We start from the raw sequence: 27931 nt of genomic DNA, 5'->3' as shown, positions 1-27931 counted from the left end.
ATGCAGCCTTAGGTGCTTCCTCTTGTACCCAGGTTCTTGAAGCCACCTGACACCCTGAACAGGCCTTCAGAGCAGCCAGGCCGGAAGTGTCTCTCCTCGGACGGCAGAGGAGGATGGGTAGCCCAGTGCACCGAGTGTCCTTGGGGGACACCTGGAGCAGGCGAGAGCACCCTGACATAGAAAGTGAGAGGCGTGTGCGGTCCTTCAACGTGGAACGACTCACCAACATCCTGGACAGAGGTGTCCAGAACACTGTGCTCCGGAGGGAAGTTGGTGAGAGGAGGCGGGGAATGGAGTACCTGCTTTGTACCCTGCTTTGCTCTCTTTTCTTTTCTATTTTATCAGGATTACTCTGTTTTTTCATCAGTGCATAATATTTATACCCATGTGCTTTCCTGAGAGAATGGAATAGGAGTCAAAGTCCTGTCTATCCATAGCACATTTGCACCCAGGCCTGGTGGTGCATGCCTGTGGCTCGGGAGGCTGAGGCAGGAGGATCGTGAGTTCAAAGCCAGCCTCAGCAACTTAGTGAGATCCTGAGCAACTCAGTGAGACCCTGTCTCTAAATAAAATATCAAAAAAGGGCTAGGGATGTGGCTCAGTGGTTGAGTGCCCCTGGGTTCAATCCCCAGTACCCCCCCAAAAAAAGTTAAATGCAAATTTGCCCTTGAAATGCCATTGTCAGAGTCATTCCTTTGGATTGTGAAGGCCCTACCAATACGCCGGTAATCCCTGAGCCCATCTAACTGACAGAAGAGTCCCAGGCAGGGGAGACCTGAAAGCTAGTCCTAATTCTGCCACTGCCTTGCTTTTGTGACCTTGGACAGATCATAGTTCCCACCTATGGGCCTCAGTTTTCTCATCTGTAAAGTAATAAGTGACTTCCTTTCCAGATCCATGAGGCAAGTGGGTGGAAAGATCCGATGCCAGAAACTTCACCAAGTTCCTAAGCCCTCTTTCTCCATCCCTTGCAGAGAGCATCGTCCACGAGAACCCAGTGTTCAGCCTTAAGAACAATTATTTCATGACCCAGAATGAGCGTTATGAGAACGCCCTGCGGAAGAGATTCCACATACAGACGATAGCACAGCGCCTGGGCTGGCTGCCAGATGGTAGTGAACTGACCTATGCTTACAGGTGCTCTCCCCTGGTGCGGCCTCACCAGAGAGGACTCTACCTGGGGTCACGTGTAAACCTCCCAGCCCTGTGAGCCATTTTCCCCAACAAAGGCAGTACTTACTGGGAAACCAGGATTCCAGGTGTCCCTTCCCTCTTGTGCCCTGGCTGAGGGTACCTGGGCCCCTGTCTTCGATAGGCTACTGAACCACAGCGTCTCTACCCCACAGGGCCCTTTCTGGAGACGTGGCCTTATCTTCAAGTGGCGTCTTCATGAATGCCCTCAGGAGCTTGGGTTCAGAAGAACAGATTGCTAAATGGAGCCCACTCTGCAAAAACCTCCAGATCATCACAACATATGCCCAGACAGAACTGGGACATGGTGAGCCAGGGCTGCTGCCTGCAGCATTGGGGTTGTGCACTGTAGGACCACAGAGGGCCCCTTGCATCTCATAGATTTGCATATTTAATTTGAAAACACTCCAGCAGATGGCAGTCAAGGGTCTTGAGGAAGGAGTGGCTTTTTCTAATTTGTATACTGTACTGTATGAACCATCAGCCGGACAAGTCATTCCTTTTAGAAGCATCGGCACCCAGCTGTGTGCGTCCCCACACAGCCCACAGACTAATGGGGAAAACACCTGCAAGTACAGAAGGAGCCGGCCCTCCTCCACACTGGCTGGTTCCTCAGGGTCCAGGCCCGCCCAGAGGCTGCTCCCCAGGTAAGAACCCCACCTTGGCTGAATGTCTGACTCCCCTCCTTGGTCCCAAGGGACATATCTTCAAGGCCTGGAGACCGAAGCCACCTATGACACAGCCACCCAGGAATTTGTGATACACAGCCCCACCATGACGGCCGCCAAGTGGTGGTCTGGGGACAGTGAGTATCCATCCTCCCCTGCCCTGTCCCTTCCCAAGGAGAACAAAGTCAGAGGGCAGAGCGGCACTGGCTTTGGTGTCCAGGAGACTGCAGGCTGATTTCCTCTCCTAAGCTGGTCACCTTGGGGGAGTTGATCCACCTCCCTGAAATAGCGGGGCTGCTAAGACTTTCATTAGCGAGCAGCTGACAGGCTCCCAGGGGGACCTTAAGTAGAGGAGACAAGGCCACACACGCACACACTGCCCCCGCCCCATGGGTGTGCATGTACACAACACACGTGCACACTTGGCCTAGCCCCAGTTGTTCTGTCTCCTGAGTTGATGATTAAGCTTTCCCCAGTCTGAGCACAGGCCCTGTGAGGACAGTTAGGGGGAAAAACACCCTCCCTGCCCCTGCCCCTACCCCTGCCCCTGCCCCAGACACTCTGTGCTACCCTGTGCTACCACCAGCTCAAATCAGATGGCCACCAGATGGCTGCCATGCCCAGCATCTCAGAGGTTGATCTGTCAAGCTCTAAGGGTCCCACCAAGGCCCCCTTCCTTGGGCTTGAGAATTCAGCTCTGAGGACATATCTGTAGCATTTGGGGACCCAGAAAGTAAATGCCTGGAGTGGAAAATGAATAAAACAAATGCCGTGAGTTCAGCTAAAGCAGAAAAATGGCAGAGGGGAGAGAGACTGGCAGAGGGGAGAGAGACGAGCAGAGGGGAGAGAGAGCAAGAGAACGAACAAGATCAAAACCACAGAGAAGAAACCTGCCTTTAAGATCAGGCAGACCACCTGGTGTGATGGCACATGCCTTTAATCCCAGTGGCGTGGGAGGCTGAGGCAAGAGGATCTTGAGCTCAAAGCCAGCCTCAGCAACTCAGGCCCTAGGCAACTGAGTGAGACCCTGTCTCTAAATAAAATACACAAAAGGGGCCGGGGATATGGCTTAGTGGTAAAGTGCCCTGAGTTCAATCCCCGGTACCAAAAAAAAAAAAAAAAATATATATATATATATATAATATATATTTATATATTTTATATATATTGTTTATATATATATATATATATATATATATATATTTCCCCCCCTCAGGCAGACCAGGGTTCAAATTCCAGCCCCCGGCCCCAGCCAGTGACTTTTGGCATGTAACTCTGCTCTCTGAGCCTGTTTCCTTATCTTGGAAAATGAGACTCATGGAACCTGCCCTGTAAGAACTAGAAAACTTCAGTGCAGGGTCAGATGCCACCTGGATTTTGATAAGCATCTGTATTCATTATTATGAGGTTGATGACAGAGGGATCCATTAATAATTTTTTGTGGGGGGATAGCAAGACTTTATTAAGAGCTCATTCATTTCAGTTCTTCTGTCAAGTCACTGCTAGTTTTGTTTGGTTCTCTGGGGACAAATCTTCTCTATTATCAATGACTTTTTGAGGCCTCAGAGATGTCCATGAGCAACCCAACCCCAGGAGGATAAGCTGGAGGACAGCAATGTCCAGGTCTCCCTGTGATGGGTTGCTCATCTTTCTGCCCTCAGTGGGACGGTCGGCCACCCATGCCCTGGTCTTGGCCCCGCTGATCTGCTCAGGAGCCCGGCAGGGAATGCACGCCTTCATCGTGCCCATCCGGAGCCTCCAGGACCACACCCCGCTGCCAGGTAATCCCATGCTGCTCCCTCCAGGACCCCTTCCAGAAGGAGTTCCTATCAAGCTTCCTTGTCCTCAGGGCCCAAATCTATGGGAGAAGCTGGGACTGCTCTCCCTTGGTCCAGGAGGGTACCAGTTGGACAGACCTGGTACTGACTGGTGGGGTGACCCTGAGCAAAATTCAGCATCTGTCTGACCTCGGCTTGCTTACCTGCAACGTGGGCACCATAACCCCAGTGTCACAGGCTGCTGTGAGTTGGAATGGGAACGTGGTACCTGGCACATAGCACACACTGAAATGACAGACATTCTCATCTCTTCCCCCTCTAGGAATCACTGTTGGGGACATTGGACCAAAGATGGACTTGGAAAATATAGACAATGGCTTCCTGCTTCTAGACCATGTGCGGGTCCCCAGGGAGAACATGTTGAGTCGCTTTGCACAGGTCGGGGGCCAGGGAGGCTGTGGACCTATACTGCCTGGGGAGGGGACCTGCATTTTGCACTTGCTGTCACTGGGTCTGGGTCCTCCTCCCTAGAACCGTTTAGGCCACGATCCCCCAGAGAGACTCTGTTGTCCCACAGCCTGGGGTAAAGCCCCAGCTTAGAAAGAGCGTGATCTTGGGCAAGTCACTTTGCCTCTCTGAGCCTCGGACTTCTCATGTGGAAATGCTGTCCACACTGGGTGGCAGAGCCATCATGGAGCGGGGTGGCAAGGCAACCCCAGGGAAAGAAGAAAAGGGGCCACAATGAGGCCTGGACACAACTAACCAGAGTGCTGGCAGAGACCTGGAGGTCCCCGCTTTGTCAGGCTTTGCCCCTTTAGTTGTGGATCATGGGGAGGCCAAGGGTGTCCCCACAGAGCGGCCATACACAGGGCACAAGGGGAAGTGGCTAGTTAGGAACAAGCAGGGAAACGTTTCTGTATCTTAATGATCGTTGTGGTCACTCCAGCCGTCTGCTCCAGATGGCCAGGAGCACCATGGTACTCATGGGGTGTGGAGGCCCATGGTCATGGGAGTCAGCAGGCTGGGGGGCCGTGGCTCTGGCCCAGCGTCTGTCTTTGTTTCACACAGGTCTTGCCAGATGGCACCTACATCAAGCTTGGGATGGCACAGAGCAACTATCTTGGCATGGTAGTGACGCGGGTGCGCGTGCTGTTGACTGGGATCTTACCCTTCCTGCAGAAGGCCTGTGTCATTGCTCTGCGCTACTCAGTCATCCGCCGCCAATCCCGGCTCCAGAACAGGCAAGGCTCCCTGGCAATACCTCTCTGCCAGGGCCAGGTGCAGGCACCTCTCTCTCTCTCTCTCTCTCATACACACATACAAGTCTGACGTGTTGGCAGGGTCTCTCTGGCCCCCTCTAACCCTGCCTGACCTGCCGGCCCAACTTATATCTATCAGCATCTGATGTTAGTCTGCGTCTGTCCAAATCTGTGTTCTACTCAGCTGTGACTGGCTAGTGAGTCTGGGTTGGCCAGTTACCAGGTTGCATCTGACCCTGGCTGGCTGTTCTGTCTGGCAAAGCCCAATGGTCTTGTCAGACTGTGTGGATGATGGTGTTCTGTCTGGCTGTGACTGTCAGCATTTGACTGTGGTATGTCTAGGTCTGGACCCCTTTCCTCATGGCTGGTTGCATCTGGCTACTAGTCCCAATACTCCATGGCACAGAATGGCAAGGGCTACTCCATTCCATCTGTTTTAATCTGTGTGCAAAAAAGTGCACGTGCCTGCGCACGCGCGCGCGCGCGCGCACACACACACACACACACACACAGTCTCCAGATACAGCACACCCATTTGAATTTTAGTTAAATAACAAATAGTTTCAAAGAGTAGATCTGTCCCAAATGGACACACACACCCAGGATGTGGCAAAATGGAGTGAGAAGAGGAATAGAGGGCAGAGTTGGTCACAGTAAGACTAAATCCGTGGTGCTGAGGACGGGTTTCAACCTGACAGTGTTCATCATCCCAGCTCTGCTGACTGACCCTGGACAAATCCTTGACGCTCTCTAGGTCTTGTTTTCTACCTATCGTGAGTAACATCATGCTGGGCATGGGATTACACCTGCAATCCAGATGGCCAGGAGCACATGGTACCCATGGGGTGTGGAGGCCCTTGGTTATGGGAGTCGGCAGGCTGGGGGGCCGTCCAGCGTCAGCAGGCTCTGGTCCAGCGTCTGTCCTTGTTTCACATAGGTCTTGCCACATGGCACCTACGTCAAGCTTGGGACGGCACAGAGCAACTATCTTGGTGTGGTGGTGATGCAAAAACGAGGCACTAAGCAACTTAGTGAGACCCTGTCTCAAAATAAAATACAAAATAGGGCCCCTGAGTTCAATGTCTGATACCAAAAAAAAATAACCAGTAAGATCACCACACAGGCATGTGGTGGGTGCCTATGGTCCCTATGGCTGAGGTGGGAGGGTCACTTGAGACCAACCTGGCAACATAGTGAGACCTCATCTCAAAAAAAAAGAAAAAAAAAAAAAAAAGAAAGAAAGAAAGAAAAAGAAGCAGCATAAAAAGAATGAGGTCTCCTGAACTGGAACTTGGGGACATTCAGCCCACGGATCTGGTGTTATTTCATGCTATGGGCTCCAAGGTCCAGAACAGTCTGACACAAAATGGACAGAGGATTGGATGCGAGGTGGACAGGAGTCATTTTTCGGGGTAGTGTTGAGGGTGACATACAGGAAGGCAGGGTGGGCCTCTGGCAAACCCACAGCACCTTTGGCGGCCTGGGCCCCAGAATCCCAGGCAGAGGGTGTCTGCACTGGAAGACAGCACTGCTTGTCTGCCTGCAGCCCCTGTACTGGGTTGTAGAGACACCGCGGGGATGATAAGAACTACTTGTTGGGTGGGGCCCCAGGTTCCTGTCAGCTGTGGGACAACCACCCCTCTTTCCTGTGCACTGAGGACATAGCAATGGACAAAGAAGATCCAGGCCACTCCTTGGGTTCCACTGGGCCCAAGTTCACGTCCAAAGAGTTGCTGTTTAGGCTCAACGCATTTCCTAGCACACAGCAAGTGCACATGGGCAGTGAAAGATCACAGGTTCAAATCATCATCAGTGCAGGGCCACAATCCACCCAATCCCTGGGAGCAGATGCCTCACAGTTCAGAACTTTTCACATTTTAGGATCTGGTGGTGTGCACACAAGAATTGTGTGACCCTCCCTCCACAAGAGGCAGTCCCTACGAGCAAGAGTGCAGGGAAATATGTGAATGTTCACGTGAGATGAGACTTTAGAAGATAATAAGTTTCGTGTTAGTTCTGCAATGAGTGTGTGAAGAACTGTCTGTTTTGAAGGCTTCCGTGGAGTTGGGGATGTGATCTTAAGGAAGGTGGACATGCCATGTAGCTATCATTTCCATCTTTTGCTCCTTTTCCCCACAGTGAGCCAGAGGCAAAAATTCTGGACTACCAGACGCAGCAGCAGAAACTCCTTCCTCAGCTGGCTATGAGTTATGCCTTCCATTTCACAGCAGTCAGCCTCTTGGAATTCTTCCACCACTCCTATGATGAGATTCTGAGTAAAGATTTCAGCCTCCTCCCTGAGGTATCTGCTGGGGAATCTGCTAGAGGGCGGCACAGGCTCTTCCAGCCACTGAGGAGCCGTCTCAGCCCTGCTCTCGCAGGCTCTCCCCGGTTCCGGCACCCTTCCAACATCCCAGGGTATCAAGGTGCACTGGACCCTGACATATAAATTCACCCACACCTGGCCCCCAGAGAGCTCCAAAAATGTTAAATGAAATACTCACACACAGTACAAAGAACACAGATCACAATCCCTGATGTGCTTTGAATCCCACAAAGCTCTGAAAACCAAAAGCTGGAACTCGTTTGATAGCACGGTTTGACTTGATTTATTCCAACATGAATAAGCAAAAATATTAATGTGTTCAATTATGAAGGCTTCCCCAAAGCTCACTGTGGGTATTACATGTAATATACCTTAAACACCCTGCTCTGCCTTTCTGCCTTTCTAAAATCCAAAAATTATTCTGATTCTAAAGCACATCGGGCCCATAGGTCTCAGATAAATCACGGTGGACTCACATATTCATTAAGATTCAGTCTGCTCAGGCACTGTGCTTTGTAAGCATTGCTTCATTAATTCTTCCAACTGTATAGCAGACAAAATTTATATCCACATTTTACAGATGAAAGAACAGAAACAATAAAAAGGTAAGACATGACTTTCCTTACAAGGACTTGAACATATGAAAGAAAGATTGGACCTTTCAAGAACTAAAAACTCTAACCAGGCTTGCTGTCTGGCAACCCCTCTGTCTTAGGCTGTTTGGGCTGCTATAACAAAATAGCATAAACTAGGTGGCTTATAAATTTGTTTCTCATAGTTCTGGAGACTTCCTAGCTGCCATCAAGTTGCCACCATCTATTAAGGGCCCTCTTCCTGTGCTGAATGTTCCACAGTTGGAGGGCACCACATGGCAAGGGATCCTCTAAAAGAGTGTTGGGGGGCAGAGTGCTTTTTTATAACCAAGCCACGCGCATGGCGACCCCATTAATCCATTCATAATGGCAGAGCACTGATGACCCAATCACCTCAAGAAGGTCCCATCTCCTACTACGATTAAAATGTATTTCAAATTGAGTTTTGGAGGAGAAATGCAAACCATGGCAGTCATTAATCCTATTCATGAAGGTTTTACCCCCATGACATTATCGTGTCCCAGAAGCCCCACCCCCTAATACTATCACCTTGAAAGTTAGGGTTTCAACACATGAATTTGGAGCAGATGCATTCAGATCATTGCACCCCACTCATCCTCACAGGTCAGTTTTCCAAACTTTGTGAGTTCTGAGGGATAGTGCGCCCAGTCCAGGCAGCACCCTCTTCCAGAGATCCTAGAGACAATGGCCAGGAAGGTCTTCCTTAGTTCATACTGCCCCATGGCTACACGGCCTGACCGTGTGACTCTGGGTGAGTCAGAGCCCGGGTCTCAGCCTTCTCATTCAGAAAGCTGTGAGTTAGGGAAACGCTACTTACCTCACGGAGTTGTGCTCAGCCTGCCATAAATGCTCAGTAATGGGAGGTATGGTATCCCCTTATCCCACCTGACCCCTCTTCCTCTTCTTACAGCTCCATGCACTGAGCACAGGTATGAAGGCCATGATGTCTGACTTGTGTACCCAGGGGACCGAGGCGTGCCGCAGGGCCTGCGGGGGACATGGCTACTCAAAGTTGAGTGGTCTGCCATCATTGGTCACCCAAGTGACAGCCTCCTGCACCTTCGAGGGTGAGAATACAGTGCTCTACTTGCAGGTGGCCAGGTAAGGACCGGACTGGCCCAGGCCTCTGTCCAAGCTTCTGCTCAGGTTGAGGTTTCTGTCTGATGCCCACAGAGGGAGGGGACAGGCTTGGGAAGCACCATTTGGAGGCTGTCCAAATCCCACAACAGGGCTCTAATCCACCTGTCCCCAGAGCCACTGTTCTTAGCCAGGCTGCCATCTTCTCTCACCTAAATCCAGATCTCCTGCTTCTACCAGGCCCCACTTCTCGATGGGCATCCAAGAGGGATCTTTTCAAAGCTATGGAAAATCACATCTTTCTCTTGCTTAAAAGTGCTCACGCAGTCAGGTACCATGGCTCATGCCTGTAATCAAAGCTACTTGGGAGGCTGAGGCAGGAGAAGCACAACTTCAAAGCCAGCCTCAGCAACTTAGTCAGACCCTGTCTCAAAATAAAATTTAAAAGGAGTGGGGATGTAACTCAGCGGCAGAGCACCTACCTAGCATGTGCAAGGCCCTGGGATCAATCCCCAGCATTGCAATTAAAAAACAAAAGGTTTCCCATGCTAGAGTTATTTTATGCTGTGGGCTGCCAGAAGGAAAATTCTACATTGTGGCCCACAAGGCTGTCATGACCTGGTTCCTACCTCCCTATCCATCCTGCACTGGGAACCTCCTGCCTCTGTTCACTTCTGCCAGCCACACGCTTCTTTCCATAGGGCCATTGCACTTCTCTGCCACCCAATATTGACTATTTCCTTTGGAACACAGTCTATAATTGTCTACATTTTTTTGTTGTTTACTTTTTTAGCTCTGGTCCCCAACTAGACTGGGAACTCCTTAAGGGCAGGGATTACACCTGCCTGGCTCAACACAGGATCCCAGGCTTAGTGTCAAGCTCACATAAGAGGCCCCAACTTTTTTTTTTTTTTAGTTCATTTTTATTGTAAACAAAAGGAATACATCTTGTTTCTGTGTTTGTACATGAAGTAGAGGCATACCATTTTAAGAGGCCCCAACTTGAGAGGCAGGATCCAATGGCCAAGGTAGCCTCCTGCACATGGTTTCCTTTTTTGGGGGGTGGGGGGGATACCGGGGATTGAACTCAAGGGCACTCAACCACTGAACAGCATCCCCAGGCCTATTTCATATTTTATTTAGAGACAGGGTCTCACTGAGTTGCTTACACCTTGCTTTTGCTGAGGCTAGCTTTGAACTCGTGATCCTCCTGCCTCAGCCTCCCAAGCCACTGGAATTATGGGCATGTGCCACCATGCCCAGCTCCAAGTGGTTTCTTTTCAGCTCTCTTTGAGGCTGACAAAGCCTCTCACACTCACTTATTCTCAGAGGACTGAATGGAACAAATATTCCCATAGACATGGAGAAAGGTAAATGTGACAAGGAATACTTTCAATATATAACAGTTATGGGTTTGCGTTTTCAAATTACCAAAGGAACACAGTAGTATGTATTGGGCATCCTGTGCTCAGCTCTGTGCCAAGCACTTCACAAATATTATCTTTCTGTTTCACAAACCACCTCCCAATCAGGTTGAGTATGACCATCCCCATCTAGAGATGGAGAAACCGGGACTTAGGGAGGTGAACCAATTCCTGAGCATCACGCAGGCCTCAGGGGTGCAGCTGAGAGTCCAGGGTTGCCTGAGGCCAGAACCTATAAGCACTGGATTGACGTATGCAGCCGCTGAGCGTCACCTATAATCCTCACACTCGCGTCAGTACCTATTCTCCTTTTCTCAGCTTAGAAAATGTGATTCCCACAGTCACTGCACAAATCATCATAAATCCCCAAATCACAAAATTTCCACAAAAGGATTCAGTTTGCACAGAATCTCAAAAGAGTTTATGATCCAGATCTGAAGGGATCTGCCCCAGGTATGCAGCCCCATTTCATTGTTGAAGCTGTCGGGTGCACCTCACGAAAAGGCCCACAGCAGGATGGCAGGAGGGGACTCTGGAGTGAGGAGTAACCCTCCAGAGGGCAGCTGGGAGGAGGCCTGGGCCCCAGGTTCTTCCACAGGAAGAATGGAGCCCAGTCTAAGAACGCACATCTCTGGCAGTTAGGGCAGCCGGGTGCCCCCATTGGGCCCCACACCGTCCCATCTATGCCCACCCTCTTCCACCCTCCAGGTTTCTGGTAAAGAGCTACCTGCAAGCCCAGGCGTCCCCAGGCTCCACACCACAGAAGCCCCTGCCTCAGTCTGTCGCATATCTTGCCACGCCTGTCCTGGCCAGGTGCCCAGCACAGAAGGCAGCCGACTTCCTCTGCCCAGAGCTCTACACTGCAGCCTGGGCACATGCAGCAGCCAGGTGAGTCACTGAGAGTCCACCAGGGTAGGCTCCTCCTCCCGTTAGGGTCTTCAGGATTGGTCGGGTGCACGTTCGGGGGCACGTTCAGGGATAGCCTCTGAGACCACTCCCATCCCTAGCCTTCCCAGGCCTCTCGACTCCTCTTGCCATGACAGAAATTTTAAAAATCTTTCAGTTCCTGGGATAACCCACAATGCAACAAATGTACCCATAAGTAAATACTACAAATGTATTGATATGCAAACCAACAACCATAAATAAAGCAACCCTTCTAAGTTGAAAATAGCCGATAATCTAAAAATGATTTTCTAAAACATGACTATATCACAGGACAGAATCTGTTTCATTCCGGCATCTAGTAGGCTCCAGAGAACACAGAAAAAACCAAGGGCTTGTCCATTCTGTAACTCAACCAATATTGCCAGGTACCTACTATGTGTCAGGAATGACCAAATATGCTAGGGACTTGGAATGGAGGCCCTAGCCAACCATAGACACCATCACAGAAAGATGGAACGATTTAATTACCTAAAAAGAAAAAGATTCTAACCCTGCCCCACACTAAAATGCCAAAAAAAAAAAATGGAAAAAAAATCTTCAGGAATGATTAATAGTTATTTTGAGATCACAAGCAACTTGGGACATTCATTCATTCATTCATTCATTCATTCCACAAATATTTATTAAGTGCCCACAATACGCCAGGCACTGTTCTAAGAAATAGGGATCTATCAGTAAACTAATAAAACCCTCAGACCTCAAAGAGCTAAATTTTTACTTGGGGGAGTGGGGTCGGGGGAAAAGAAGACTGCTGGATAATTAAAATACCATTGTATTTCTCTTCGTTTGGAACTCAAAGTGACATCTGCTTATGTACTCCCTGACAAAGCAAAATAAATATTGCTTAATAGTTTTCTTTATACACAAGTTTTGAGGGTCATGGATGGACATGCAGGAAACAGACAATAAAAGGGGATTAAAGGTTAATGTAATGGCAAATGACTAACTTATTAGTGTCTTGGAGGACAAGAGTAAGTTTTGTTTTTGTTTTTAGGATCCTTGCAGCAGGCCAGGTGACCAACAGGCCTCACTAACTAAAAAAATTATTTTTCTTGCTTGGACCATAGGAAGCCAGCCAGTGGAATGGCCTGAAAACACTGCAATTGGGGTGGAATGTGCATGAAAAAGCGGGGAAAGCTCCTGGCCTGAGTCCCTGAGGCTTTAAAACATGGTGGTTAAGAACAAATCCAAGCGGGGCATGGAGGGGTAATCCCAGTGGCTCAGGAGGCTGAGGCAGGAGGATCGTGAGTTCAAAGCTACCTCAGCAACTTAGCAAGGCCCTTAGCAACTCAGCAAGACCCTGTCTCTACATAAGGGCTGGGGATGTGGCTCAGTTAAGTGCCCCTGGGTTCAATCCCTGGTACCAAAAAAAAGAAAAAAAAAAATCTAAATTCTGGCTCAACTCCTTACTTACTAGCTGTGTTACCCTGGACAATTTAGTTGACCTCTCTGACATTCAGTCTTTCCCCACTGTAAACCGGAAATGCATGCCTTTAGAGAATGTTTTAACTTTGACACATGAGTAGTCATAAACAGAATTTTTATTTCTGAGGGCCCCCTTAAGCCCACCAGTTATCTTTCCCACTCAGTCAGGAAGTTGACCCTTTTTCCATTTTCAGGCTCACAGGAGACGCAGCGCATCATCTACAGACCCTCACGCAATCTGGGGCTGACCAGCAGGAGGCTTGGAACCAGACTGCTATCATACAACTCCAGGCTGCTAAGGTGAGCTGCCTATCAGCTGAAGCTGCAAGGGACCCACTTGTCTTTCCAAGCTGGCTACCCTGCTGGGAAAACCCAGGCTGTGCCATTATTTCCCAAGCCTGCTCCACAGCGGCTGCCCTCATTTCATTTCTAAGGCTTTAGTCCAGGGTATTTTAATTAAAGGACTTAACTCCAAAGCAATCTTGCTGGCAGCTCTTAGGGGGAAAGGTAATGAGGCAGTGTTATTGGATTTGCTTCAGGTTGTTCAAATATTTCTTCCCAGATAGAAAAGCAGGTCAAGCTTCCCCTTAGCCCCATAGGCAATCCTTGGATGTCTGATTCAATTTCCACTGTTTTGTGTTTGTGCATAATTCACAGTCAGTCGGCAAATATTTGAGCACCCACTCTGCAGAGCATTGGGCTGGGTGCTCTAACAGGGAAGCTTCTGCCCATACCTATCAAGAAAGCCCTGGATGGGGAAATACAGGCTGCTGTGGGATTCTGGGGCAGGTGCATCTCTACTCACCTTGAGGTTTCCCAGAAAGAGTGGCACACAGGCTGAGGCTTCAAGGATAAGCTGAAATTAGCTGGTTGAAGGATGGGGTGGCAGCTTTGCTGAGAAAGGTTTCCAAGCAAAGGGAGCGGCAGGTACAAGAAGAGACTAGAAAAGTCCTGGTGCTGGGGAGGAAATGCAAATCTTCCCAAGGAGGAGCTAAAGGAGGAAGACTAAAACACAGAGGGGAGGGGAGGCAGGGAGGAAAGGGAGGAGAGAGCTAAAGCCTTTTGCAGTGTGAGAAGCCTGGGTTTTGTTTCCATTGCAATGGGAAGCCATGGCTGAGTTTGCATCCGGGGAAATGAAGTGATCAGAGTTTCATTCTAGAAGGATCATGCAAGCTGCAAGGGGAGGATAGACTGGAGGCTGGAAGTCAATCAGAAGGAAGTTGCTGTAGTCTGGACCAGCCCCCATCATGAACTTGGCAGAGGCCATGGAGAGAAGTGGGGAAATGCAGGGACATTAAGCAGGCAGAAGGAAGGAACAGGCCTCAAGAGTCACAGGGCGGGAAAGAGATAAGAATGCCTCTTGAGCTTAGGTCACTGGAACTCTGGCCATGCCAACAACTGAAAACGAAAGTGACCACTCCGATCATGATCATCAGGCTTCAGGCCCTCAAAAATGGTGACCAAAGAACAGGAGAGCCCTGAAGGTCTGCAGAGGCCCTGGTTGGGCAGGACTGGTCAGGCAGGACTGGTCAGGCAGGCTGTGCATGAGTGCCACCTAATGGCCCAACACCTGGTGACCCAACACCTCCACCACACTTGTGGGCGCTGGCAGCAGCCGCAGCCCTCGGCTCCAGTCAGTCCGCCACAGGGGCACTCCCTGCGGTGCTAAATGCCCTGTCAACATGGAGGGCGAGTCAAGGCTGCACACTCATAGGATGACCAAAAAAGGAACCACAGTCACCCATTATTCATTTGTTCATTTTCCAAACCTAAGCCCTGCCTTCAAACGGGCCGGACACTGCTCGCCAGGGTTCCTTCATTTAGCATGAATGAGCCTGTGCTGGAGACGAGCAAAATCTCCCCTCCACGGGTGACAAAAGAGAACTCAGAGGAGTGAAGTCCCAGAAATAGGAAATGGCTGAATCAAGATGGCTTCCTTTGGGCTGGGGTTGTGGTTCAGTGGCAGAGCGCTTGCCTAGCATGCGTGAGGCACTAGGTTTGACCCTCAGCACCACATAAAAATAAATAAATAAAATAAAGGCAATGTGTTCATCTACATCTAAAAAATTAAAAATTAAAAAAAAAAAGGCTTCCTTTTCCACACACCAGACGCAAGCTGTGTCCTCAGGGCTCCTCAAGCTCCAGGGCACCAGCGTGGGAAGCTCAGCCAGCCTGGGAGAGAAGAGTGAGTCTAAAAGGCTTCCTGGGGAGATGGTGGCCAAACTGAGTCTCCGAAGTCTCCCAAGCTGGGAAGGGGGTTCTGTCCTTCCTGTGCTTTGTGGGGTCCACTACTTTACCTTAAGCATCCAACCAGGCCCCATCTGGAAGCCAGAAATGTGCAGGTAGAAAATGACTACAACTTGGGGGAGGGGACAAAATTGTCAGGGGGTAGACAAGGAAAAACCATGAGCTAAGTTCTGGTCTCCCAGCCCTGTGTTTGACATGCCATGTGACCTCAAGCACTCCCTCCCTCTCTGGGATTTACCTTTCTGGTCTGTAAAACAAGGGTGCTCTGACAGGCTTTGGTCCTCTGAGGTCAGACTCTGTCCAAGAGAGATGTCAGTTCCCAGACCCCTGGAGCAAATGCTGGTGCCTGGTATAACCCAGCCTCGGTCCCTGGTGGCTTTGGCAGCACAGGGGGCAGTTACAAGTACAGCCCTGGTTTGGCTCTTGTTGCCACCACTTACCAGCCATATGACGTTGGGCAAAGGACTTAAGTCTCTCAGAGCCCGTCTCTTCATGCAAAACACAGCTAATAACAGTACCTACTCTGCAGGATTATCATGAAAATTGAGCTAACACAGGTAAAATTTAAGAGATACTCAGCGATGAGGACATACTTTCTCCCTGTGGCCTAAAGGCCGCCTTCTCTTTCTGATCTTCATCCTGCTTTCCAAGACAGAGCTGGGCCCTGAGGCAGCTCGCTGTCACTCTACTCCTCAAGCAGAGCCTTGAGAATCTGCAGGTGTGGTCCGTGGGTTAGACAAGGGAAAGCAGGGCTTCAGTGACAAAGTCTCCAGTGTCGTCAATCTAGACACAGACTGAGTACCCAAGGCTGTAGGGCCAGCAGGGCGGCAGTGCCCACCTGATGTCTTCCAACTCCAAATGCTGCAAACCCAGCATGGGGGGGCGGGGGGGGGGCGGTTGGCTAAGAGGAGTTGTCAGCACCTGTGTGAGGAAGGCAGGTTCTTTCCAAATGGGAAATCTGACTACTCATTGCCCTGCTGAAAACTCTGGTGACTCCCTGACCCCTACAGAATAAAACCCTGACTGTGTCATTCACAGCTCGTCACTGATGTGGGCCCAGGTGCAGGTCCACCCAAACTTACAAAGTGCCCATCATTGCCTCATTAAATGCCAGTGCTTCAGCCTCAGGAAATTACCTTCAGCTTCCTGAAAGTATAGCCTTTGCACATAAAGTTCTCTTTGCCTCTAATGGCCTTGCCCCTAACCCTCATCCCCCAGAGGGAACTCTTGTGAACCCCCAGACACTCTAAACCTTGCTACTTCAAGTTACTAAAGGCGGCATAGGAATCACAAGAGATCTGGTTAGAGATGCAGTCTCGGGCCCTACCTTGAACTCTGCATTTTTTAATTTTTTTCTTTATTTTTTTTTGTGCCAGGGATTGAACCCAGGGGTGCTGAACCACTAAGCCCCATCCCCAGTCCTTTTGATTTTTTATTTAGAGACAGGGTCTCACTAAGTTGCTTAGGGCCTCAATAAGTTGCTGAGGCTGGCTTTGAACTTGCCATCCTCCGGTCTCAGCCTCCTGAGCCTCTGGGATTACAGGTGCGCACCACTGTAGCCGGCTGGAATCTGTGTTCTGACAAGATGTCCAGGTGCTCTGCAAGCACATACAGATTTGAGAAGCACTGTTTGTCCCCTCTTCCTCATGCCTGATGAGATAATTATGTGCCCCCTTATCTTGGGTAGAGGGGGAATATTCAAAATATTTAATGACCAATAGGGCAGAAGAAAAGGAGTCCTAAAGATTCCTGCTGAGTCAGGCATTAATCCTTTAGTTGCTGGGCTGTGGGGAGAAAGGGGTCCAGGGAAGGAGTCCATCTGGCAGAGGCGGCTCTCACTAGGTTGACGACAGTGGTCACTACCAGCCAGTACCAAATGATGATCTTAACAACTGAGAGCAAGACCATCGCCTGTGGGCTGATGACAGCACTGCCCAGCTCCAGGAGCTTATGCTCCGGCTAGGACACACTTCCTATACATCTCGGACCCTCACTTTTCCACCTGTGTGCCACCCTCCGAGTCCCCACAGCCAGCCACCAGCACACCTGTACACTCTCTCTACTGTCAACTCTACTTGAAGCTGCTCCAAGCAAAATGGGGATACCAAAGGCCAAGTTTCTGAGCCCACCAGCCCCTGACACACACGTGTGTACATGTACAGATACACACAGCACCAAAAAGGCTCAGTGAGACCCTGAGCGAGCTGGCGGGGAGCGGGGCTGCTGTCAGCCCACTGGCAAACATACAGCTGTGGCAGTGTACTCGTCTTGTCTTGCCAAGTATCCAGGGTGACTTCTGGAGTTGGAAATCATCAATCAGTGTCTGATACGTCTTTGTCTTTGTAGGCACACTGCTACTATTTCACTGTGAAGAGTTTTACAGAAGCTCTGGGGAAACTAGACAAGGAACCAGCGATTCAGCAAGTGCTCCAACGCCTCTGTGACCTCTTTGCTTTACACAGTATCTTGACAAACTCGGGTGACTTTCTCCATGATGGCTTTCTGTCCGGGGTCCAAGTAGACATGGCAAGAAAAGCTTACCTGGACCTGCTCCTCCTCATCAGGTAAGTGGCAGGGTCCTCAAACCATGACATCAGCCTTTGGAGAAAAGCCCTACACTCTAGTTCACAGGTCACCTCAAACTCCAAGATTTTGCTAACTGGGTTTTGTCTGGAAAAAACGGCAAGGGCCTGGCGGAGGTTGGCACCCCAGCATTATGACACCAACATAAAGCATTGAGGCTTCATGAAAGAAATAAGTGGAGAATAATTAGAAATAAAAATATTTAAAAATAAGTTAGCTACCTCAGCTGACCTCTTCAACATTGTCAAGGAGGCAGGAACAGTGTCAAAGGCATATGAATAAAATAAAGCATGCCACATGTGGATTTGTTAATAGTAATAGTCTGAATCATACCTAACATTTAAAGGGTACTTATGTGCCAGGCACTGTGCCAAAAGCTTTTATATACATCATCTCAGCTAATCCTCAGAGCCCTTTGAAATGGACTTAATCTCTGTATTTTACAGCGGAGGAAATTCAGGCTTATGGGAGTTAAACTGCTCAACGTCACATAATTAGCCAGAGAAGATCTGGTACAATCTCAGGCCTCTCTCTCGCCTGAGCATGAATCCTTAACCTGTGGGTGAAGGTTGAGGTACTATTTCAGGCATATTCCTTTGTTGAATGTGCATGGGCAAATTCTTACCAAGTTGACTAAACTTAACCTTACTGCCTTGGTGCCAAGATGAATTTTTGTTTTTTAAACTCAAGTATTTCATATATTGATTTATAAAACAATAATACAAATAGTTTTTTATATGTAAAACTCATGCAATCTGGAGTCATGAAATACTAATCCAATGTTTCATCCAGTCATTTCACATAATCTAAATAATTGCTTTAAAAACATATCAAAACCGAAGACCAACCTGACCAGGATTCTGGAAGAAACAAATTAAAACAATACAAATTATTTACCACTGTCAATAAGATTTTTTTTTAATGGGATAACTTGAGAATATGCCCTTTGTGAGCCCTCACTGGGCAGAAAACATGATACCTTTTGTACATTGGCCTTTAAACCCCTACATTCTCTGATAGTTCTCGTTATCAGCAACACTAAGAAAATTTTACAAATTTAAAATTTTTGTAAAATAAAATTTCCATGACAGAGGTAAAGGAAATAAACAAAACTCTTTTTATTTCTAACAATATACAATATTTTACACGCTATGTATGACTAAACATAAGTACTTAGCTAGCTGGTAACTAGTGAATGTTTAAATCATCACAAATTGTCAAAAAGGGTTGGGGATATAGCTCAATGAGAGCCCCTGGGTTCAGTACTGGAAAAAAAAAAAAAAATTGGGTCCATGAAAAATATTTAATGATTTAAAAAATTCTTACACTGTGAGGTTATTTTATACTGTTAGGAATAAAGCCAAAATAAATAAATAAATAGAACATATACATACACACATACATGTACATACAGTAAGACTATGAACTTGGGATATACATGGGGCTCAGTGGTAGAGTGCCTGCCTAGCATGCATGAGGCCCTGGATTCAATCCTTAGTGCCAAATGATAAAAATAAACTCTCAAAAATATATCTGACTGCCAGGCATGGTAGCCTGTAATCCCAGTGGCTCAGGAGGCTGGACAGGAGAATTGAGAGTTCATAGCCGGCCTCAGCAACTCAGAGACCCTTCTGTCTCTAAATAATATACAATGTGGCTCAGTGGTTAAGCACCCCTGGGTTCAATCCCTGGTACCAAAAAAAAAAAAAAAATAGATAAATGATAGATGATAGATAGATAGACAGATAGACAGACAGATAGAGATCTATAGATTTATGACACAATGATGACCCAGATATTAAACTTTCCCTCATCTAGGGAAGCCACAATAAGAGCATATTAAGTATAGCACAATTCAAGCCCAAATGTGTCTCTGAAACACTTGACACTTTAAAAGCACATGAGGAAAATAATGTTCTGGCCCCGCTTGGTGCTGATGATAAAATATGAAAGATCACCTTAACACCTTATAAGCACAGGGGGTTTTGACTTTTGTTTTTATCTGTGAACAGCATTTCTAAGTGCTTGCCTTGGCTCCAGAGACTTACAATTCAAGACAAGACAGCCCTGACGCAAGCTGCCAACTCACGCAAGCATCAAACCCACAAATTGATTTACTTACATTATGGTTCCTAAGTAACCTTATACTGCAGGGTAATTAGGTATGTAACAGAGTCCGCGCTTTTAACGGTTCTGTGTCACAGTTCCCTGCCTTAATTAGTCATTATCTCCCTCAGACTTCTGAGATGACAAATGAAAGGCAGCACACTATTCTGAATGACACCAAAAACCAGCTCTCTGTGTCATGTTAGTGAATAGACCCAAAGGGTTTTAGTTGTTTAAAAACGTGTTAGTAAAATCTCAGCTGGGGTAAAGATGGCAGACTGGGGTAAATCTCAGGTAAGGATGGCCGACTGAACAAATGCATTTCATTTTGTTCCTTCCTAAAGACACACCTGGGCTTGAATTGTGCTGTACTTAATTATCCTCTTAATGGTTTCTGCCACTGGATTCCCTAGATTAGGGAAAGTTTCCTACCTCAGGCATAATTATTTCAGATATATTTTCAACAGTGTTTTGTCTTGTTTTTACTTGGCACTAGCAATTGAGCCCAAGGCCTTGCACATGCTAGGCAAGCACTCTTTAAACAACAGCAAGAGAATTAGAAAATTGTTAAAGGCATCAGCCTACAAAGAGAACAGGAGAGGAAAAATGAAAGTTGGGTAGACGGACATACAGTGACTTGGCAGACAAGTCACAGCAGAGAATCCCAAGGAGGAGAGGCACTGTGCACCTCAGGCAATGGGGATGAGAGTGGGACTGACAGGAGGGGTTGGAAGTTCAGCTCAGAGGGAACTGAAACCTCAGTTCCCCTCCTCCCTGTGACTTGCCTTGCCCCTGCTTGATGGGGCCAAGGGGAATGGGGACATCAGGCACAGTAGAGGATGAGGCTACCCTGCAGAAAGCAGGGGTTTCACAGGCCAAATACTAACACTTCCCTCCCCCAGTGCTCATTAACTGCTGGGTCCTAGAAGACTGATAGTCAGGCCAGTAACCTGCAGGAAAATGGCAAGGTGATCCTTCTCTGGAGAATCTGATCATCCCAGGGAAAAGAAGCTAAGGATTGAGGCCAGGGTCCCACAACAGTCCATAGCGAGCCCCATTAACAATCAACACACACTCCTCTACTGGGCTAGTTCATGCCCCACTCTTAGCTATGACCAGACACGCTGTATGCCCCTAACATAAAAGATGGAGACCAAAACAAAGAAGAACAAGGCAAATCAAAGGACGCTGAGAATCTGTAATGAGTAGAAAACTTTAAAAATAAAATAACATAGTAATATCCTCAAAGACTTAAGAAGAGATACCACAACTATGAAATAAGGATCAGAATGAAATTATTTAAAATGTAATATTCAGAGAAGAGAGGAAAACAAATAACTCTGAAATTTTTTAAAAAATAGTAGAATAAAAACTTAATTTAAGGACTGGAAGAGAAAACGATTCATCTTCAAAAAAGCAAGTCTAGGAAAAAAAAAAAAAGAGGGAGAAAGGGAGAGAAAATGGAAAGGGGCAATTCAAGTTTAGATTGAAAAAGGGCCACAGTGCCTACAAAGAGGAGACACACGATGTCAAGCACACGTGTGAAGTGTTAATAAGTGCTATGAAGGGAAGGAAAGCAGGGGAGGGGGATAAGGAATGGGCAGTGAGGGAGAGGGAGAGGTCTCTGGGAAGGTGACGTGAGGAAAAGACCTGAGGGGGGTGCCATCTGGCTGCCCTATGGTGGAGGGGGGCGGGGGGGATTCCAGGTATAAACAGGTACAAATGTTGGAGGTCAGTGCTTTTACTCTGTATGACAGTAGGAGGGCTTTGAGCATAGGACAGTCACAATGGGAAATAATCCGACGTCTGTTTTTAAAGGATCGCTCCAGCTGCTATACTAAGAATTACGAATAAAAAGCAGGGGCTAAAGCAACTCAGCAAGACCCTGTCTCTAAATAAAATTTTTAAAAAGGACTGGGGATGTGGCTCAGTGGTAAAGTACCCCTGGGTTCAATTCCCAGTACCAAAAAATAAAAAGAAAAAAGAAAAGCAGGGGCTGAGAGCTATCTTAGCCGTTGATCCCTTGCTTAGCATATGTGAGGCCCTGGGTTCAATCCCCACCTGGGGTGGGGGGAATGGAAAGCAGTGGGGAGACCAGCTGGGAAAGCAAACATAATAATCCAGGTGAGAGATGATCAAGGCCTGGACCTGAGTAGGAGAACTGGAGTGGGGGGAAGTGGTCAAAGTTTTATATTTTATATTTTGAAAATAGAACAGGATGTGCTAAGAGATGAGATAGATGTGGGGTGAGAAAGAAGAATCAAGGCTGTTTATTATAATTGAGGAGGCCTACAGGAGAGTCAGGTTTGGGCAGGATGGACAGGAAAAGATTAGGAGTTTGGTTTTGGACATGTTTTGTTTGAAAAGCCTATTTGAAATCCAAATACAGATGTGACACAGGAGGGATAAATTTGGAAGTCACTGGCATATGGTTGATATTTAAAGCCATGAGAGAGATGATACCACAGGAAGTGAGAGCATGGGGAGAGGTCCATGTACTAAGTCTCAGGAAGAGGTGACCTTGACAGTGCAGTGGTGGAGGTGAGAACATGAACAAATCCAGTTCTCTCTGGAACACTGGAGTTATGGCCAACAGTGACAGCAAAATACTTGCAAGTTTTGTCATAGAGGGAGCCAACAAATGGAGTTAAGATAGAAAGAGCAACTGAGTAAAAAGTTTGTTTTTAAGATGAGAGAGAAGACAGCATGTTTGTATATTAAAGGAAATGATCCGGCCGAGAGGGGAGTTTTGACACTATAGGGGAAAAACAAGAGAATTTCTGGATCATTCTCTAATAGGCAAGAGCAGAAGGCAGCTAGTAGACAGGAGGGACTGACTGGCCAGAGCTGGGAGCCTGGACAGGTGACCTGCATTAGGACAGGGGGCACTATGTATAAATGAAGGGATGGGAACTGTGGAAATTCTCTTACTCCTTCCACTTTATCAGTGAAAGAGGATGCAAAGTCATTCCTGCAAGAAAAATGGGGAGGTGAGCCAGGCACGGTGGTGCATGCCTGTAATCCCAGCAGCTTGGGAGGCTGAGGCAGGAGGATGGCAAATTCAAAGCCAGTCTCAGCAACTTAGCAAGGCCCTAAGCAAGTTAGTGAGAACCTGTCTCAAAAAAAAATTTTTAAAGGGCTGGGGCTGTGGCTCAGCGGTACAGCTCTTGACTCACACGCATGAGGCACTGGGTTCAATCCTCAACACCACATATAAATAAATAAAATAAAATCAGATTCTTTGTTAAAAAAGGGGGGGAGGGGTGCTGGAGATGTGGCTCAGTAGTTAAGCGTCCCTGGGTTCAATCTCTGGAACCAAAAAAGAAAGAAAGAAAGAAAGAAATATGGGGAGGAGAGTAATGTAGATTTGAGGAAGACAATTAAGAAATAATCACCAAAGAGGTAAAAGAGAAAGAACTAGAACAATGTAATATGACTGCTAAACAGCAACCAGGCACACTTGAACCCTTGAATCCTTAGGCTGCTTTTCCTAGCCCTATACAACTACAAAAGTGTTGGCAGGAAGTTGGTGGAAAGCTGGAGATAACAAGGCATGGGTTTTGCTAAACTAGTATGGCAAGCAAAAAAAAAAAAAAAAAAAAAAAAACCAAACTGATGAATCTATTTTTGAGAGGATAAATGGAATTTCAGCTACCTAAGGAGGGAAGTGAGACCACGAGGGGTATAAGAGACTTTAAATAGGTGGGGGTGGGGAGGTCCTAACAATGAGGAATCATCAAAGAGGGATTAAGGACAGCATCTGGCTACCTCAAATGCTTGGATGACATACAGTCATCAGAATGTCAACACTGAATTTGGTCCCACCAAAATCACAAATTTATTAGGAGGAAAGCCAAGGGGAAGAAGGGTGATGGGGATTGGGGGAGGAAGGGATAAAGAGAAGGGATGCTCAAAGTTAATCCTTGTGTTTTGTAATGGGAAGTCAACATGTAACATCAAGAAGTTGCTAGCAGGGAGGGGGGATGGGAATAGGAAAGATAGTAGGATGAATGGGACATCACTTTCCTGAGTTCATATATGAATACATGACCAGTGAAACTCCACACCATGTACAGCCACAAGAATGCGAAGTCATACTCCATGTAGGTAGGATATGTCAAAATACACTCTACTGTCACGTATAACTAAAAAGAACAAATTAAAAAAAATTTTAAAGTTGCTAGCAATACAAACCAGGTATTTAGAAATATTCAGTGAAACACCAAAATATCAGCCTCTTGAAACTGCCTCTTGGAAAGAGACCAGGATATGCTGCTTTTAAAATAACGAGCCTTAAGGAACTCTTTGACTCTTCATACTGCGCATGTATAACTGATGGGAAAAAAAAAAAGCTGAATTGTTCAAAAAGTGAATACTGATACAAGCTCTAATTAGGTGTTGTTAATTGTCACTCCAGATTAATTAGATTCATAAGAACGATCCAAAATACTCACAGTCTTGTTTCCTCTCTCAGGAAGGATGCTATCTTGTTAACTGATGCCTTTGACTTCACCGACCAGTGTTTAAATTCAGCACTTGGCTGTTATGATGGAAATGTCTATGGACGTCTGTTCCAGTGGGCTCGGGAGTCACCAAGCAATACTCAGGTAGTCGAGTGGAACACATTATAAATTATGTAAGAGAGCAGAGAATAAGCAGTAAATACACCTGTTTTTCCATTTTAATTGATTTCCATTAGGTTGGAAATCGCTTGATATAGAATGTCTGTTTAAAATATTTTTAGAGAATACATAAAAGACACAGGAGTAGGGGTGTGGCCTGGCAGGAAGTATAATCAGCAAATGCATTGCTCAGGACTTAGTAAAGGGAATTAGGAGAGAGGCCCAAGCTCTAAATCATGGCTTGACATAACCAAGAGCATATACACACAAGGGCAAACTGGCTTTTAAGTAACAAGAAGATAAATTACGGCAGTGATTTAACCATCTTATATTCAGTCTTTTTAACTCTCGATGTTCTGGAGATAAAAGTGGGCATTCAGAGGTGACAGGAAGCTTGAGGGGTGTCTCACTCAGACCTGACTGCCTGCTAGAGATGCCTCTTCTTGGCAATCTCAGGAGCATAGAAGGTGGCTTCAAGGCCATGGTAGTCAGCAGAGCCACAAAAATGACAATTACAAAGGTTATGGCAACAAGATCCACAGCTCTCCTGGGAGAGAACCCCAGAACTCTACCTCATTAACAGCTGGAGGAGAGGAAAGACTCATAAAATCCCAAATATTTAAGGTCAGGGTCCCAGCCTCTGCTCAGCCTCGCTGAGATTAGTTGCAAATGCCAGTGGACACATTAGATGGAACAAGGAAATAAATCCTGTAGTTAAGAATGTGGGAAACCAATGTTTAACAGCAGACCTGACAGATGGTCAAAACAAAAAGTCTATAGGTACACACAGATCTTTTCTTTTGTTTTTGCAGTCCTGGGTATTTAAAGATTAATTATGTAGAGTCAGGTATGGTGGCACACACCTATTATATCAGCCCCAGAACTCTGAAGCCAAAGAAAGAGGACCGCAAGTTCAAGGCCAGCCTGGGCAACTTGGCAAGATCTTGTCTCAAAATTAAAAAAAAAAAAAAAAAACAGGGCTGAGGATGTAGCTAAGTGGTAGAGCACCTCTGGGTTCCATCCCCAGTATCAAGAAAGAAAAAAAAAAAAAAAAAAAAAGATGTATAATGCAAATATGTTGTTCACATGGTAACACTTTGCTTTTCTATCTCTTCAGTCCAATTTCAGAAAAAAAGGTGTCTTAACAGCTCATCAAATTGGCAGTTCTCAGGCTTTCATTCACACTTGGCACAGTGTTAGACTTGCTCTTGACAATTTGTGCTGTCATACCTCATAGCTTAATTTAACATGATTATCTCAAGTTATAGCACAACCAGTTACCCCAGAACAGCTGTCAGATGGCCAATCCATTCGGTCAACCCCCATCCCCAGAAAGGCGATCTTTGAAATCAACAAGGAAATATAAACAATTTACCACAAGAAAATATTTACTGCTTAGCTTAGTACAGTCTGCCTACTTCTGGAGTGTTTCTTTTACAGCGATCTCTCCTTTCTAACATTTAAAGCTTGGCATAAAAATAAAGCAGTATGCCTAGCCCAGCCCAGTTCTTGTGGTCCAAAGATATACACATGCCCTTTGGTGCTCCAAAGAACCTGCTCTGCTGTGTACCTGACAGGAAATGCTGACCTACAGCGCTCAGACCAGTTTTACTGAAAACACAGGAAACATTCCAGTTCTCCAGATTTCTCATGGTCACTGAAGAATGGAGGGGGCATTCTTGTTTTTCACCTTTAAAGACTTTAATCTGGATACCACATGAGAGCAGGCTTTTCTAAATGAGGCATGACTGATCCAAGGCGTTCAACAGATTTGGAAAAATGCCGATGCACTTCATGCTGTTCACTTCATCTGCCTGATGGGGAGTGAGGATGGAGCCTTCCCCTGCCTAACTCCAGAACTTACCATGGAGTAGACACATTTACGGGATAAATGAGCATGGTTTTTATGACCTACCCAGACAAAGGAGCCCATTGCAAACAAATACAGCAGACTCTCATCATCCTACCTTGCATTACCTTGTAAAAAAAGGTGACAGGTACAGCAATATGGCTCTTTCATGCATAGCAATTTAGGAATATGAGGTTACAAATCACCTTGTTTCCAGCTAATCAGAACGACAATCAATTGACAGCTAATATACTGCCACATGATTTTACAATACATTTCTGATTCCTACAGAAACCACCACAACTTTTAAAGTGTATTTTTCTAACCTAATATAGGTAATTTTGAAGCTGCAGTAAAGACATATTTTCCCTCATTTGCACAGGTAAAAAAAGGCACATTACAGGTATTTTAAATAAATTAAAAACAGCAGCTATATTAAAATATGCCTTGTCGACAAAAAAAGTACAACTGGGAATATATTTCAGTGGTTTTTCTACCGAAAGTGCTATGCTGAGTTAAATATCTTAGAATCAGAGAAGAGTCTCTTTTGTCTGGGACAGACTGTGTTAAGCTTTCTCCCTAGGTAGCATGATGTGCTCTCTCTAGGTTTACTCTAGCCATGGTATCTGCTTTTTGGTTTTCTGCCCAACCTGGATGCTATTTCAAGCCAGTTTCTCCAAGGAAAACTGCAAACAGTTCCCCCTCCCTACATGAACTCACATCTTAAGAGATTTCCGTATGGATGCAAGAAGTGAAGGAACCACTGGGGACAATTTCAAATCATGAATCCTATTATCCCCTGATCATTCCACTGTAAAAATCTGCCCTAGAAGTAGTTAGATGTGTTAATCTGCCCTAAAAGTAGATGTGTTAAACACACCTATTGATTCATTCATTTGTACATCCAAGAAGTCTCTATTGAGCTTACACTATGGTGCCAGAAACTTCTAGGTATTAAAAATACAGTGGAGCAGAGTGCGATAGCCAGTAATCCCAGCACATGCCAGTAATCCCAGCAGCTTGGGACGCTGAGGCAGGAGGCTTGCAAGTTCAAATCCAGCCTCAGCAACTTAGCAAGGCCCTAAGCGATTTAGCAAGACTCTGGCTCAAAATAAGTAAAAAGGGCTCGAGATGTGCCCTGGGTTCAACCCCTGGCACACACACACAAAAAAGCAGACCCTCGTACTTCCAATTTTAGCGTAAATAAACAAGTAAATTTTATAAAAGATGAGGATAGAACTCTAAAGAATTCAGACTTGCATTAGAGAACGATGGGAAAACCTTTCTGACACAGAATACTGCTTACCTGATTTGGCTTTCTGGTTCCTTATTTTGTGGTTCATGTTCAATTTCAAAGAGCCTCAAAAAATCAAGCCTTTTATTTGTATTAAATTCCAAAAGCAAAGATAAGCCTTTTTTTTTTTTTTTTTTTAAATCGGCCACCTGCATCCACAATTTAAAAGCTGCATAAGAAAGGAAGGGTGCCCTTTGGAAAAATGTTTCTCCATATGCTCACACAAAATGAATTTAAAAAATAATTGAAGAAATTAAGAATCTTATGTAAGGTTACTTTTCTGAAGCTAAACATTTAATTTGAAAGTTAAAAATCATTAATCCTGGCAGAAATATTGTCTTAATAATGCACTTCTTTCTAAAAACAGGAGAACCCTGCCTATGAGAAATATATCCGACCACTATTACAAAGTTGGAGATCCAAGCTGTGAAACAACCAACAGTAATCAAGGAGCAAGCAGCACCACAATGTTTCTATGGCATATATATAAAATTAAAATTGGTATACATATATACACATA

At 46.4% G+C, this 27931-nt stretch overlaps 1 protein-coding gene across 1 annotated transcript; it reads left to right on the top strand.

Annotated features, from left to right (window-relative positions):
* ACOX2 (acyl-CoA oxidase 2) lies at positions 1 to 27931 on the top strand. The gene is made up of 14 exons (XM_079114478.1): positions 1 to 273; positions 975 to 1137; positions 1347 to 1498; positions 1889 to 1996; positions 3521 to 3640; positions 3960 to 4075; positions 4706 to 4878; positions 7036 to 7198; positions 8747 to 8937; positions 11046 to 11225; positions 12905 to 13010; positions 17304 to 17521; positions 24121 to 24253; positions 27779 to 27931. Exons 1-14 carry the CDS (start codon positions 114 to 116, stop codon positions 27839 to 27841), a joined length of 2046 nt encoding a protein of 681 aa, XP_078970604.1. The 5' UTR covers positions 1 to 113; the 3' UTR covers positions 27842 to 27931.

Source organism: Sciurus vulgaris (genome assembly GCF_902686455.1).
Source record: "Sciurus vulgaris genome assembly, chromosome: 16".
NCBI classification, from domain to species: domain Eukaryota; kingdom Metazoa; phylum Chordata; class Mammalia; order Rodentia; family Sciuridae; genus Sciurus; species Sciurus vulgaris.
Note: the sequence above shows the minus strand (reverse complement) of the source record. Positions and strands in the feature narration are given on the sequence as shown.

What these genes read in the sequence shown, in the direction of transcription:
- ACOX2 (XM_079114478.1), top strand. Translation starts at nt 114, where the DNA reads ATGGGTAGCCCAGTGCACCGAGTGTCCTTGGGGGACACCTGGAGCAGG. An exon ending in CCAGACAGAACTGGGACATG is followed by an intron (nt 1,499 to 1,888) that starts GTGAGCCAGGGC and finishes CTTGGTCCCAAG; the next exon opens with GGACATATCTTCAAGGCCTG. An exon ending in TGGGCACATGCAGCAGCCAG is followed by an intron (nt 11,226 to 12,904) that starts GTGAGTCACTGA and finishes TTCCATTTTCAG; the next exon opens with GCTCACAGGAGACGCAGCGC.